Here is a 16575-nt window from a genome sequence, read left to right as displayed (position 1 = left end):
GATTAATCATGATGTTATTACATGGTAAGCACATTACCGGGGCTGAATGGCCTGCTTTTACTTCTATTACTTATGTTCTTATGAAAGTAAATTATGTTCTTATGAGGGATAATCTTATAGAAATGTATAACATTGTGAAGCTATAGCTAGAGTCAATGTTCTCAGCCTTTTTCCCAGCACTGGGGAATCAAAAAGTAGAGGGCTCTGGTTTAAAATGGGAGGGGAGAGATTTGATAGGAACCTGAGAGAAAGCTTTTTCACTGAGAGGATGGTCAGTATATGGAAGGATTTGCCAGAAGAAGCAGTCGAGGCAGCTACATTAACAATACCTGGTCAGTTACGTGAGAGAGAAGGTTTAAAGAGACATACCCAGGAGAAAATGGGACTTGTTTAGATACGAAACTTGTTCGGCATGATCCAGTTGAGTTTCCATCCTGCTTGACTCGAAACAGGGAGCTGCCAGTGTCCCCTCTGGCTGTGGCTCTCCCTCGTCAGTGAGCAAGAGCCTGTTGAGACGTTGAAGTGTCAGGATGGGCTCTCGATCATGGTCTCTGGGTGGGTGGTGGGGGGGTTGCTGATGTTTTGCTGGAGTAAGTGGGGGTAGGGCGGAGGGTTGATGCTATTGCTTCTACATATGCTCGGGAGGGGGGCAGGGTTTTTGGGGTTCAAACGTTTTTCTGTCATTCATTCCGTTGGTAATTTTCCCCTTTGTTTTGTGGTTGCCTGTGGAGAATAAGAATTTCAGGTTGTATATTTTATACATTCTCTGATATTAAATTGAGCCATTGAACCATTGACTCTTAGGTCCAAATAATGGCCCAAATGACTCATTTCTTACTACGGTAGAGTCATGGAGTGACACAAACAGATGCTAGTCCTTCAGTCCGACTTGTCCAATCTGACCAAGATGCACCTCTGAGCTAATCTCATTTGTGCATGTTTGGTCCAAGTTGCTGTGCCTGTATTAGAACATAGAAATCTACAGCACATTACAGGCCCTTCGGTCCACAATGTTGTGCCAACCATGTAACCTACTCCAGAAACTGCCTAGACTTCCCTTAATGCATAGCCCTCTATTTTTCTAAGCTCCATGTACCTGTCTAAAAGACCCTATTGTATCCACTTCCACCACCGCAGGCAGCCCTTTCCATGCACTCACCACTCTCTCTGTGAAAAACTTACTCCTGACATCCCCTCGGTACCCATTTCCAAGCACCTTAAAACTATGCCCCATCGTGTTAGCCATTTCAGCCCTGGGAAAAAGCCTCTGACTATCCACACAATCAATGCCCATCATCATCATATACTCCTCTATCAGGTCGCCTCTCATCCTCCATCGCTCCAAGGAGAAAAGGCCGAGTACACTCAAACTATTCTCATATGGTACGCCCTCCAATCCAGGCAACATCCTTATAAATCTTCTCTGCACTCTCTCTATAGTTTCCACATCCTTCCTGTAGTGAGGTGACCAGAAATGAACACAGTACTCCAAGTGGGTCTGAGCAAGGTCTTATATAGCTCTAATATTACCTCACGGCTCTTGAACTCAATCCCATGGTTCTTGAAGGCCAACACACCGTACACCTTCTTAACAAAACTGTCAACCTGTGCAGCAGCTTTGAGTGTCCTATGGACACAGACCCCAAGATCACTCTGATCCACCACACTGTCAAGAGTCTTACCCATTAATAATATATTCTGTCTTCAAATGTGCTTTTTAAAATGGTCACTGAAATGCATTTTACCAATTCAGCTCTGTGTGTAATTTCCTGATTATCACAGTTAATTCTGTCACAATAATGCTTCTGCAAAGCTGCACACTGGTATTGGCCAACTGTCACATTTGTAACCATTTCATTTTTTGCACAGAACAGTTTTGGTTGTTAGATTATTTTTAAAAAAAGTTCCTGAAATTGATGACAAAGGTCTAAAAATTGCAACACCAACCACAGCTTCTGAAGTACTCTATTTCCTTCTGCCAGTTCCCCAAACTGAATCAACAATAACGGACCTATTCACAATCACATCAGCTCTGAGGCAGTGAGAAACAGAATTCATCTGGAACTAGGTAAGGAGGCTATAGTGCAATAATTTCTTAGAAGCTGGTCTGTATCTGTTATATTATAATTTAATATGATGAGAGGCATTGATCGTGTGGATAGTCAGAGGCTTTTTCCCAGGGCTGAAATGGTTGCCACAAGAGGACACAGGTTTAAGGTGCTGGAGAGTCAGTACAGAGGATATGTCAGGGGTAAATTTTTTACGCAGAGAGTGGTGAGTGTGTGGAATGGGCTGCCAGCAACGGTGGTGGAAGCAGATACGATGGGGTCTTTTAAGAGACTTTTGGATAGGTACATGGAGCTCAGAAACATAGAGGGCTATAGGTAAGCCAAGTAATTTCTAAGGTAGGGACGTGTTTGGTACAAATTTGTGGGTCGAAGGGCCTGAACTGTGCTGTAGGTTTTCTATTTTTCTATATTCTAATCATTTGACCATCTCATTTCTGTTTTGTATAAGGTGTCCAGTGTCGATGCTTGCTCTTTTGTTGTATTTTACCCATTCTGCCTACACAGCTGACTGACAGTGTATCCACTGTTTGTCTTCTTTTGCTCCTTGGCTGTTTATCAGTCTTTGTGTTTACTTTTTCATTGTTCAATTGTACTTCTTTGCTATATTGGGAATGCCTGCAAGAAAATGGATTTCAAAGTGGTATTGGTAATATATACATATCTTGGTTTTAAAAAAAAGTCACTAAAATTTACCTTGAACTTTGAAAGTGAGTTAATTAACCTTGCCGAGTCTGACAGAGACCAGCCATTTCAGTTCTCAGTGGTAACCTTTCCTTGAGCTGGCAATCTGCTGCCTTTAAAACATTTGCTGTTCTATTGTGCAGGGGCTCAGCTGGTAACATCTAACTAGAATGTCGAGCAGTCCTTGGAAATCACAGAGTGAAATCTGAGCCGTGTTCCCCAATGAGGGAGCACTGCATTGTCAGAGGGTCAGTGCTGATGGAGTGGTGTACTGTTGAAAGGAGTATTGCGGGGCATTGTGCTAGGGCGGTGCAGTACCAACTAAGCATTACACAGTGACAGTTCTGGAGGCAGAGCAGAGAGGCGACTAAAATAAAAGAGGCTTTGACAGGCAGAGAGCCTCAGTGGAAAGAGTAACAGGGCTATTGTCGTGGGTTCTGTTTCTCTTTCCAAACACTTTGCCTATTTACCCACTCCTTAGCACATTTGGTAAAGGCTCTTGTGAGAACCCTTTCACTTGAATGCAGATTCATATCTGTTGAACGTGGAAGGTGAAGTCTCTTTATTTTTCTTTCATATTTTATTTCAGCTTTGATACCTATATTGAATTGACAATATTTCTTACATCCTTCACATACATGAGGAGTAAAAATCTTTACCTCACGTCCCTGTCTACATGTGCAATTTATAGCAATTTGTAATAAATAGTATGTACAACAGGACAGTCAGTATAGCATAGAAATGCAATTGTATCAGCGTGAATTACTCAGTCTGATGGCCTGGTGGAAGAAGCTGTCCCAGAGCCTGTTGGTCCTGGCCTTTATGCTGTGGTACCATTTCCCAGAAAGTAGCAGCTGGAACACTTTGTGGTTGGTGTGACTCGGATCCCCAGTGATCCTTCTAGCCTTTTTATGCACCTGCATTAATTGATAAGCACCTTGATTATTGCACCATTGTGTATCAATCAAGTTTTTTCTTCAAAAAAAAGTAATTCTGTCAATTAAACACACCACTTAGCTCAAGTGTGTTTAGGAATATTTTAAAATTATAAAATTACCTCATATGCCTTTGACAGGGGGAGCACTGGCTTCACTCTGTGCCACACTGCCTGTCCATGGGGTACAGAGGGCTAGTGAAGGCAGTCCTCAGCCCTGGTTAGTGGGGCAGGTAGGGACCATACTCACCAACCAAATGCGGAGTGATAGTTGAGGGTGGAGCCACTATGTGAGGAGATGCTGTGCTGGGGCGGGGAGCATCTGCTTTTTAGGCGCCTAACAGAAGCTTCTCTCTCTCTCACCAGAGCAGGATGAAGACTTTCACTGTGGCCGTGTTCCTGCTTCACATCAAGTTGAGTCTGGGGACAGAATGTAGGGGCATCTCAACATCGCCCAATTTAACAGTGACCAGTTCTGGTCAGCTGGTCTGGTCTAGGATACGGATTTCTCAGTCATCCTTGTCACTAGAAAACTGTGGAATATCACGTATTGTTAACATTACCACCAGTGAACGTTTGCAGGAACTGAACCTTGGGAAAAACAAACTGGAGGAAATTCCACAAGAGTTTCTTAAAAACTTTCCAAATTTAAGGCATCTGATTCTAATTGATAACCCTTTAGAAAACATCCCTCTCAGTTTTATCAGGAAAATGAACATCAGCTTTAGTTGTTCTTGCCGTGTGTTGAAAGATATGTTTAACAGTTGTAATGAGTCCAAGAACTGCACATCGAGTCTTCTAAATTTGACGTGCACTGGACCAGAAACGGTTAAATTGTTCACTTTGGACAATTACTACAAAAATGAGTGCTCAGATTTAATTCTTGTCTACATCCTTGTTCCAATCTTGCTTATTGCTGTCATTGCAATCGTTGTCCTGGTGCTGGTGAAATATCGCTCACGAATCAGCACTCACTTCCGGTCACCTCCAAGCAAGCGGAAGTCCGTGTGCTCGGCGGACTACGGGCAGCAGAGGTACGCAAGCACAGCCAACTGGAAAGACGCGGCAGGAGGCTCGAGTGGAGCTGCCTCTGGAACACCTCAGGACTATGAGAACGTCTTCATGGGGGACTCGGACAGGGCAAGGTAAGGCAGATTAGTGAAAGCCTAACTTTCACTGCAAATGTGCACCACAGTTACACAGCATGACTTATAAGCTTCTTCTATACATCCAACACCTCAAAGCAACATATGGCAATGGTATCTAGACCTTCACAACAGTATATGCTACATATTCATAACAGTGATTATGTGACTATAAATTCACAACAGTAGTTTATAGATCTGCGTATATAATATAGAGTAAGGGACGCAATAGAATCAATGAAAGACCACACCGAACAGGATGGACAAACAACCAATGTGCAAAAGACAACACTAAATAAATTTTAAAAAATAAATAAAGAAGCAATAAATATCAAGAACATGAAATGAAGAGTCCTTCATCTCATGTGGTTGTGGGAACAGTTCAGAGATGGGGGTGAGTGAGATCTGTTCCACTTCAAGAGCATGGTGGTTGAGGAGTAATAACTGTTCCTGAACCTGGTGGTATGGTCCCTGAGGTTCCTGTATCTCATTCCTGATGGCAGCAGTGAAAAGAGAGCCTGGCCTGGATGGTGGGTGCTTTCCTGTGACCGTACTCCTTGGAGATGTACTCAGTTGTAGGGAAGGCTTTATCTGTGATAGTCTGGGCCATATCCATTACTTTTTGTAAGGTTTTCCATTCAAGGGCATTGACATTTCCATACTAGGCTGCAATGCAAGCAGTCAATATACACTCTACCACACATCTATGGAAGTTTTTCAAAGTTTCAGAGGTCATGCCAAATCTTCACAAGTTTCTAAGAAAGCAGGGGTGTTGCCATGTTTTCTTTTAAAGGTATTTACGTTCTGAACCCACGACAAAGTCTCCTCCTGAAGTCAATAATCAGTTTCTTGGTGTTGCTGACATTGAGTGAGAGGTTGTTGTTGTTGTGGCATCACTGGGCCAGATTGTCAATCTCCCTCCTATATGCAGATTCATCATCACCTTTGATTCAGTCTACGAATTAACTTTGTAGACTGAAGAAACTTAACTTTGCTTATGAGTCATCAACAAACTTAGAGTAGGTATTGAACCTGTGCTTAGCCTCAAAGTCATAGAACATAGAAAACCTACAGCACGATACAGGTCCTTCGGTCCACAAAGCTGCGCCAACACATCCCTACCTTAGAAATTACTAGGCTTACCTATAGTCCTCTATTTTTCTAAGCTCCATGTACCTATTCAAAAGTCTCTTAAAAGACCCTATCGTATCCGCCTCCACCACTGTTGCCGGCAGCCCATTCCACACACTCACCACTCTCTGAGTAAAAAACTTATCCCTGACATCTTCTCGGTACCTACTCACCAGCACCTTAAACCTGTGTTCTCTTGTGGCAGCCATTTCAGACCTGGGAAAAAGCTGACTACCCTCACGATCAATGCTTCTCATCATTTTGTACACCTCTATCAGGTCACCTCTCATCCTCCTTCGCTCCAAGGAGAAAAGGCCTTAAGGGAAACCTGCACAAGCCTCTGATTATCCACACGATCAATGCCTCTCATCATCTTATACACCTCTATCAGGTCATTTCTCATCCTCTGTCACTCCAAGGAGAAAAGGCCAAGTTCACTCAACCTATTCTCATAAGGCTTGCTCCCCAATCCAGGCAACATCCTTGTAAATCTCCTCTGCACCCTTTCTATATTTTCCACATCCTTCCTGTAGTGAGGTGACCAGAACTGAGCACAGTACTCCGTGGGGTCTGACCAGGGTCCTATAGAGCTGTAACATTACTTCTCAGCTCTTGTACTCAATTCCACGATCGATGAAGGCCAATACACCATATACCTTCTTAACCACAGAGTCAACCTGCGCAGCTGCTTTGAGCATCCTATGGACTTGGACCCCAAGATCCCTCTGATCTTCCACACCGCCAAGAGTCTTATCATTAGTACTATATTCTGTCATCATATTTGACCTACCAAAATGAACCACTTCACACTTATCTGGGTTGAACGCCATCTGTCACTTCTGAGCCCAGTTTTGCATCCTATCAATGTCCCGCTGTAACCTCTGACTGTCACATTTCTTCCATACTTTTCCCTGAGAACATCTGTTTCCAATTTAAGCCTCCAATTTCCTGCCTGATAGCCTCATAATTCCCCTTACTCCAATTAAACACTTTTCTAAATTGTCTGTTCCTATCTCTCTGCAATGTTATTGTAAAGGAGATAGAATTATGATCAAAATGCTCTCCCACTGAGGGATCTGACACCTGACCAGGTTCATTTCCCAATACCAGATCAAGTACAGCCTCTCCTCTTGTAGGCTTATCGACATATTGTATCAAGAAACTTTCCTGCACACACCTAACTAGCTCCACCCCATCTAACCCCTTGCTCTAGGGAGATGCCAATCGATATTTGGGAAATTAAAATCACCCAGCACGACAACTCTGTTATTATTACACCTTTCCGGGATCTGTTTCCCTATCTCTCCTCGATATCCCTGTTACTAATGGGCGGTCTATAAAAAGCACCCAGTAGAGTTATTGACCCCTTCCTGTTCTACCCACAGAGACTCTGTAGACAACCCCTCCATGGCGTCCACCTTTTCTGCAGCCATGACACTATCTCTGATCAACAGTGCCACGCCCCCACCTCTTTTGCCTTCCTTCCCTGTCCTTTCTGAAACATCTAAAACCCAGCACTTGAAGTAACCATTCCTGCCCCTGAGCCATCCAAGTCTCTGTAATGGCCACCACATCATATCTCCAAGTACTGATCCACGCTCTAAACTCATCCACTTTGTTCACAGCACATCTTGCGTTAAAATAAAGCGAGTAGAGCAGGGGGCTAAGCACACAGCCTGGTAGTGCACTTGTGTTGATGGAAATCATGGAGGAGATGTTGTTGCCAATCTGAACTGATAGGGGTCTGCAAGTTAGGAAATTGAGGATCCAGTTGTACAAGGAGGCATTGAGGCCACAGTCTTGAAGCTTATTGATTAGTTTCGAGGGGATGATGGTATTGAATGCTGAGCTGTAGTCAATGAAAAGCATCCTGATGTATGTATGCATCTTCAGTGTCTAAATGTTCCAGGGTTGAGTGAAGAACCAATGAAACACCCTCCATAGTGGACCTGTTGTGCTGGTAGGCAAATTGGAGTGGATCCAAGTCACTTCTCAGGCAGGAGTTGATCACCAACCTCTCAAAGCATTTCATCACATTGGATGTAAATGCTGCTGGACAATTGTCATTGATGTATATCAGGTGAGAACCGGTCTAAATTAAATGGTTTGAAAGAGGAAGTGAAGAGGGAAGTAGCACTGGCAAGGGAAAACATGAGAATAAAATGTTAGCTAATCATAACAGGAACCCCCAAAACCTTATACTGAGATAGTAAAATTGAGCAGATAGAAGGAGGTAGGGCAAGGCTTTTCAGAGTCAAAGAAGTTGATACAGGACGAGGCTGAAATAATGATTTTGCTGAGGGAAGGATGCTGACAAAACATTTGTAGGTGTAATGAACAGGATGCAACATGATAGGCAGTATGTACGGGAAAGGCTGACTCTTCTTAAACTGAGGGGCACACGCTCTAGATTACTTGCATCCCGGGTTGCTCTGGGAAATGGGAAAAGAGGTCACACCAGGACTTGTCATAATCTGATGGGGACCACACCACCCACCAATCCCCCAATTTAATCCTAGCCTAGTCACGGGACAACTTACAATGACCAACTAACCTACCAACCAGTCTTTGGACTGTGGGAGGAAATCAGAGCATGCAGAGGAAACCCATACGGTCACAGGAGAACTTACCAGCAGCGGCAGGAACTGAGCCCGGGATGCTGGTACTGTAAAGCATTGTACTATCCGCTATGCTACTGTGCCGCCCCAGATAGGGGATCGGCCAGAATTTTAACCGGTTTATTGTTAATTTTCAAAGGAAAAATTCAGTAGTTTTGAGACCCCTTAACCTATAAAATAAATTAGATCATGCCACTGTTCATTTCTGTTTATCTTGCCCTAGATTCACAAACAAAAGCCCTCACCAATTTTCAAGGGGGGGGGGGGGTGAAAAGTAGGCCTCCTTTAGGGATCTTAGAAAAACTAAGAGTGGAGTTAAGCTTAACCCAGCTGCAAAATGTCAAACTTCTAGGTTGTTTATTGCTGAGCTATGCACAGGATATGTTGACATTCTTACATTTTTTTTTGCATGGGTAAGTGATGTTAATCAAGGATAGAATAACATTTTCACTTACTTTTGCTAATGATACCACTATGATGTTCTGGCAAGAAGTGGACTGGATATGAATGATATTTGTTAAGATATAGATAAACAGACAAATGGAGTGAACAGAGGAGTGGCAGATTGAGTTGAAGAAAGAAGTGGGAGCTGTTGGCTTTCAGCAAACGGGATGGGGAGAGGCGATTGCAGACTTTGTGACAGTGCTCTCAAGAACATGCAGAAAGAGAAGGAGCTGGGAGTTCAAGTGCCCACTTTGGAGATAGTAGGTCATGTTGAGACAGCATTAGGCAAAAAATATGCAGACCTAGGTATCATAAATGGAGGAATTGAGTCCAAAAGTAGGAATTATGGCACGCTGATTCCTGGAAGACATTTGGTTAGGCCACAAATAGAGTACCGCTTCGAATCTGGTCACAGCATTTCAGGAAGGTCATGTAGGTTATTGGTTCAGAGGACATCTAGCAGAATGACTTATGCATTGGGGGTTTTAGATACAAGGTTAGGTTAGGGGAACTGTGATTGTTATTCCTGTATCAAAGGAGGTTGAGGAAGATTTGACTGAGGTGTAGAAGAAGGTGACAGGGTTTATCTAAGTCAGACAAAAAAAAGTTGCTTTCATCATTTGATGCTAGAGGGATAAAGAATGAAAGATTGAATGTTTTGAGCAAGGGGGGTTCCTCCAGCATTTTGTGTGTGTTGCTTGGATTTTTAACCGCCCATGAGTGTGGTGCAAGTAGGGACAATTAATGATTTCAAAAGAAATCAAGGTAATTGAAAAAAAAACTATCATGTAGGTTTACTCAGACAGAGCATGGCAATGTGACCGACAGAGTTGCTTTACAGAAAGCCAGCATGAACTCAATGGGCTGAATAGCCTCCTTCCACACTCCTGTAATCTTGGCTATTAACTAAGTGTGTAAGTATGCACGGCTGTGATAGTACAAATGATTCAACAGGTAAACTGATTGGTAAGGTCACTGATATTTTCTATAAAAGACTCGTGTTTAAAATCTTTTAGAAATAAATACCAATCTGAATTGAGCCCGATTAGTTCATTATTCAATTAAAACTAGCCTTTTTAACACAGTAAGTGAGAGTGAAATGCTAGGCTGGGCTTTCCAAAATCAAGGCAGTTAGTTTTCCCAAAATAAACAGAGACGATAAATGGGATTGACAAAAACAACAGCACGAGAAGTAAACCCAGACATCTTCAGAGCTGTTGATTACACTGTGACATCAAGTTGAATGAGCATGGATGGATAGTTAATTAACTGAATTGGATTCAATGAAATCAGCTCTTCACTTTGAACCTACTTCATTTTCAATTTATTTCTCTGGCTGCCTTCCCTCTCCCCTCTGCCCACTCCACACCCCTACTCCATCCCCCTCCTTCTGTAGGTACGACCTCTTTCTGCCTCTTGCTCTTTTAGTCTCTTGCTGTGTCTCCCTTAAAAGTTTTATTTCTACTCAATAAATCTTGAATCTGTAAGAGGAGAGAGTAACATTACGCACTGTGCTAAAAAGTTATTGGAGGAACTATGTCAGTTTACAAAGCACAATTAATGAATAGAAAGAAGGAGGCTGAGTGATTTTCCCAAAATGTTAGAAACTCCCTACTACTTACTAAACCCAATAAGTAATAGTAATTCAGCAGGCCAGGCAGCATCTATGGAAAAAAATACAGTCAACGTTTTGGGCTGAAATCTCTATCACAGTCTTTCAACATTTGATAGGTTTCAATGAGATTCCCCCTCATTCTTCTAAGTCCCGGCAAGTACAGGCCCAGAGCCATCAAAGACTCCTCAGGCATTAACCCTTTAATTCCAGTGATGGCTGAGTGTACCAGATGGATTTTCAGAGGTTGTACCACTGTGTGATGCTATAGACTATGTGTTTTATCAGTGAGATTTTCAGCATGCTATTTTGAAGAAATGATGAAGGGGATTGTTTCAGCCAAGTCCCAAAGAAAGTAGAGAAACTTCACTCCTAGTGCACCCAGGGTATTGATCAGTCAAGAATGCATGGTATGGGCTGAATTCCCACTGATAGCTCCAACTCCATGTAACACATAGATAAACAGGGAGAGCAATGACGATTTCATCCATGGAGCCTTGAGAAAGCTAGTGATGTTGTTCTTTTAAGGAATGTGTGAATAAGGTAGATATATAGTCAGCCGCCACTTTAGTAGGTACACATATACACCTGCTCATTAATGACAATCATGTGGCTGCAACTCAATGTATAAAAGCATGCAGGCATGGTCAAGAGGTTCAGTTGTTGTTCAGGCCAAACATCAGAATGAGGAAGAAAGGTGACCTAATTGACTTTGACCGTGGAATGATTGCTGGTGTCAGATGGTTTAGTTTGATGATCGTAGGAACAGCTGATCTGGGATTTTCATGCCCAACAGGCACTAATGGTGTGAAAAGCTGAAACATGCAGTGAGAGGCAGTTCTGTGGGCAAAAATGCCTTGTTAACGAGAGAGCTCGGAGGAGAGCGGCCACACTGGTTCAAGCTGACAGGAAGGTGACAGTAACTCAAACAGCCGCACATTACAACAGTGGTGTACAGAAGAGCATCTCTGAATGCACAGCACACACTGAGCTTTGTCGCGGATAGCTACAGCAGCAGAAGACCACACTGTTTTGCACTCCGGTATCTAATTAAATGTGTGTATTATGTTGAGCTGCTTGTTCTATTTTTATCTTCCAGGAGCCATCAGAACCCTGACAACACATACTATCTGGAGAGTGATGCTGCCTGTGAAATTTACCAAAACGAGCAGCCTGTCTATTGTAATTACACCGGGCCGGCTGATAAAGTGGAGGATGACATCTACATAGTACCTGACCATTAGGTACAATACTGGGAATCCCCAAAAGATTGCCAAGCGGACATTTTATCCCATTTCCCTCTTAGAATGGTCTTCAAAGCTTCTCACTTTCAAGATCCTGGACTGCAAGCAGGAACCACCCTACTAGAGCACCTGGAACTCAGTATGAAAATCCGGAGCTTAACCTGAACAAGTGTAACTCAACAAAACCATCAGTATCACAATCTAAACTCTGCTTTTCTAGGCAACGTTCGACCTTAACATATGTGGACCACAAAGGAAAATCGGGAAGCTCATAAAACAGCAGAAATCCACCCAATATCCAACAGAAGATTGAGAACTCGAACAAGCATTAGGACCCTTCCAGGATTATGTTGAAACCAATTAGCTAAGTGTTCGTTGTATTGTTGATCTTTTTTTTTCATGGCAAGTTCAGCAAGAGGAGGTTATGGTTAGGAGCAGAATGCTGAGATCATGCTTCAATTGCTTACGTGACAGTTTGACACAATCAGTATGACTGAGATTTAGGATTGGGATGGAGAGGAGATCGGGGAGTCAGAGAACTGCAGGAATCAGCAAGGACATCAAGAACTAGTTTACAGGAGCGGGAACTGCCAGTCAGTAAACGTTTAGGTATTAAAGTCCAAGTTATTCAGTAAAGAAGGAACTAGTCAGAGGAACTAAGAGAAGCTGACTAACGAGAGGAATATAGTCAGAAGGTTCGTTATTTGTTCAGTGCGTTCTGGCAGATTTGGCACTATGCCAGGAGTACACTATCTATGCACTGGGTCTACACTGAAAGCACAGTTGAAGTATAATTGAAGCATCCCAGACAGAGCAGAGACAATCTGACATCACAGTGGGAACATACTGGGATGGCACTGGTACATGGACATTTGGAGCAAATCGAACTTACCTGAATGAATCAACAATCAAGGGCAGTTTGGACTAAACCTGCCACATAGATCTGGGTCCTATGAGACCCAGGTTGAGTAGACATTGCAGGGTCCACACAGCAATATCTTAGTTTGCTGCTTATCATGGTTTAGACAGAGCCCAAGGCTCTTGTGACATAATTGCATCCATGAGCAAATGATCTTATCCACTTTGATTTCAGTGAGAAGCAGCACGTTGGACACTGGAAGCTGTCGGCATTTCTGGCTTCCTGCATGGACTGAGAGCCATGACATGCACTCATGTGCAATCAGGGATCCGAGACCATTTCCCCTCCCTCTCGCTATCCAGCCGCTGGTGGGTCAGCAGAGAAAGTTCCTGATAGTGAGTGCCGCTGTTTCCGGGGAGACTGCAGGGACGCTGAGCTTTTGGGACATTTTTCCACGGATGGTGCTGCTCAGCTGGGGGCAGGGGTGACCCTCTACTAGCCTGGCTCCTCCTCCCGCAGCAGCTGGATGCCCATAACGCGGGAGCCACATGTCAGAATCGCCGTGGAAATTCCGTTGCCTGCATCAGTCCAAGGGCAGCCGGCAGCGAACACACCAGCAGACACGGAGGATGTGTTCAAAATGCAGCACAACCTGAAGCTGTGGACAGAATATCAACTGAGGGCTCAAGTCCTGAGGGACAGACTAAAGACTCTATGAGCAAGAGATGTGGCAGGAAGGGAAAGGCTGCTGTGAGGAAGACAAAGGCAGAGCAGAGGAAAGAGACGTTGACTGCATAAGTTACTAGGACTTCCTGACTGAGAGATACTTTTCAAAGGAGTCTCCTAAATCATTGTTCTCAATGCAGAGAACTATCATCTCTGCACTCCAGACTTTGACATCAACAGGTTCACCTGTAATTAACTAGGAGAGGACAAGAATTGCTCACAACCTCTTTTGCGCATCCCCCTGCTCTGATCAGAACATAGCAGCAGATGAATTGCTGGTCCAGTTACCGAAACATCATGCTACAACTGTTGCCGTATATCATCCGTACGTTGTGAGGACATGGAATTTATCACTGTGTTGACCAAATGAGTGATGATTCTCACACCTAGAGGAGAGAGCTGGCACCAGCTCTGACTGGACTCGATATGATGGTCGTAGTGGGTCTCCTGGCTTCCCAGTGCAGAGCACCTTCCTCCTGCCATGTAGAGCGAAATAGGAACAGAAGTAGATCCTTTCAGCTTTCTCCAAAACTCTTTACAATCAAAACTAATCCTTTAATTCTGTGCCATATTCCTGCTTTCTCCCATTCCCTTTAATATTTTTTACGTTTAGATAAACATAAATAAATACTTAATGATATACTGTATGTTTAGATAACTTCATAAATATACTTGGTTTCCACAGACTTCTGAGACAGAGAATTCCACAGATTCATCATCCTCTGAGAGGAGAATTTCTTCATCATCTAAGCCCATATCTAATTCCATATCCTACCCCCTGATTAAAGTACTCCACTAGCTAGGAGAAACATCTTCCCTGTATCCAGTCTGTTGAGCCTTGACATGCCTTTGTATGTTTTAATTAAATCTCCCCTCATTCGTCCCGGCTCTAGTGAATTGACCCAATCTGCTGTATCTTGCGGACTAGAACTTCCATGCCTCCTTGAGTGAATCTGGGCATTCTCTGTCTCCTTGCAGTTTCCGTCTCTGCTCCGCAGCCCTGGTGCGGCAGTCTGGATGTCACAGAGTGTGCCTTTAACAGCCAACACCTTTCTTGGATTGGTGTTTGCGAATTTTCAGAATTTATCTTTAGCTGATTGTGATGCCTTCAGAATGCTGATCTGAGGCTCGTTACTAAGTGTAATTATCTTAATATTTTTCAAATGCTTTTTGACAAATTTTACAGCATTTTGGGGGATATGATTGTATTATTCACAGCACAAGTTTAACACATCATAAAGAGTGAAATGTAGTTTCTAGACACATATGTGTAAAATATAATTGATGTAATTGTATTTGTGACTCTTGGAAAATACCTTCATGATTGACCTAAATGCCACAGGGGATTGAATAAACTGCTTTTACAAAGCCAAGTGATACAGCTTTGTATGAACTGTGAGTGTACAGGTCTGCAGTGAATGGCTTTCTCCTTGAACACATGTTGCCTCTGATACACAATCAATGACCATTAACCTGATGTCTAGCAGGGAGAGAACGTCTTCCGCCCTGGTCAAGTGCTGCATTTACATGGTGGGGAGAGATTCTAATCTCAAGCTTCCACGGCAATGAGAACCTGGAGAACTGAACCTGGTTCTTATCCATGCGGGGTTTGTCGGGGATAACTCCTTGGCCCGAGAGTCTCCATGACGAAGGTGTTGTTTGAGTTGTGCAGCTTCTGACTGTTCTGCTACAAGATTGTTCCTGCCTATTCTTTGTCAAGGTCCCAGAAATCTCCCCTCTTGTCTCTCTCACAATAAGCTGGGATAGATCCCTTCAGGCCCTGGGGCCTTATCCATGGTAGAGTTCTTCAAGATTAAGCCCCAGCACCTTCTCCTCGTTAATATCAATATGCTCAGTGCAGCCCTCCCTGGTCTCACTGTCCTCGTCCTTCCCCTTGGTGAATATTCAAACAAAGTAATCATTTCATATCTTCTCTGGCTCCAGGCATGAATCCCTTCCTTTGTCCTTGAGTGGTCTTATCTTCTCCCTATCCACTAATGCACCATCAACAACTCTCTCTGAGATGTAAAGGCGAGATATCAGCTTTTATTGAGTGGAAGAAAGAACAAGCAGTAGTTGACCAGCACACTACATCCTGGAGACTGAGGGCCGGGCTCAGGCCTCAATCGCCTTTATACCGGGGTCTGTGGGAGGAGCCACGGTCAGTGGGAGGGGTCACAGGAGCAGTCAGTTGGGGTGGGGGTGTGTGTCCAGACAGGTAGATGTAGTTCACCACACCACCTTATTGTTATTAAAACATATATAAAATGCTCTGGGAGTTTTCTTTCAACCCACTCATCAAAGACATTTTACGGCCCGTTTTAGCCCGCTGGATTTCCTGTTAAAGTTCCCTTTTGCTTTCTTTATTTCCTCCAAGGCTACTTTCTAAATCACACATTTGCTTCTTTTTCACTTTATGACTAAATTTTGCGGTGGCATGGCAGTTAGCATAACTCTTTGCAGCACTTGCTTTAGGGTTGGAGTTTGATTCCTGCTGCTATCTGTAAGGAGCTTGAACGTTCTCCCTGTGACCATGCGGGTTTTCCATGGGTGCTTCGATATGTTGTTTTGGGTTAATGAGGTGTTGGCAAGTTTACTTGTGGGCTGCCCAGCACATACCTCACTGATTTGATTTGACACAAGCAAGCATTTCTTTTGAGGTACACGTGACAAATAAAGCTAAGCTTATCTTTAAATTTGCAACATCGCTCGTCATCCACGGTCCCAGTGTGCAATGGGACAACACTGAGAGCACACCAGGGGCATGCTGGGATAGACTGGAAAACTGGGAGTACACTTCAAATACACTTGGATATCACTGGGAAATCTGTGAGTTATGTTGCTCAGAACTACCCTGGGTGTTCCCAAACAATGGGAAACAGATAGCAGAGCACATTACAGACACATATATAAAACTTGGGAACCTGCACAAACTTGATAATTACTTAGGTGTAGGTTGCATTAGTGACAGTATCACAGGCACAGGAGAAGCTGGTTCATTAATGAGTATGAGGCATCTCTTAAAATATAAAACAAAACACGGATCCTTGAAACCTGAAATGAAGTGTATTCCCTGTGTGTGCCACTGAATTCCCATTGTACGCAGAGAATG

The 16575-nt window shown here is 43.4% G+C and overlaps 1 protein-coding gene across 2 annotated transcripts; it reads left to right on the top strand.

Annotated features, from left to right (window-relative positions):
* The first annotated feature begins 1994 nt into the window (after positions 1-1994).
* On the top strand, positions 1995-14869 carry LOC132406091 (uncharacterized). 2 transcript variants are annotated; one of them, XM_059991301.1, is made up of 3 exons: positions 1995-2068; positions 4051-4829; positions 11734-14869. In XM_059991301.1, exons 2-3 carry the CDS (start codon positions 4057-4059, stop codon positions 11876-11878), a joined length of 918 nt encoding a protein of 305 aa, XP_059847284.1. In that variant the 5' UTR covers positions 1995-2068; positions 4051-4056; the 3' UTR covers positions 11879-14869. The 2 variants fall into 2 exon arrangements, with proteins under 2 accessions (XP_059847284.1, XP_059847285.1); XM_059991302.1 differs by having other exon boundaries at positions 1998-2068; positions 4056-4829.
* Positions 14870-16575: the final 1706 nt, after the last annotated feature.

This window comes from Hypanus sabinus, chromosome 16 (genome assembly GCF_030144855.1).
Source record: "Hypanus sabinus isolate sHypSab1 chromosome 16, sHypSab1.hap1, whole genome shotgun sequence".
NCBI lineage: Eukaryota > Metazoa > Chordata > Chondrichthyes > Myliobatiformes > Dasyatidae > Hypanus > Hypanus sabinus.
Note: the sequence above shows the minus strand (reverse complement) of the source record. Positions and strands in the feature narration are given on the sequence as shown.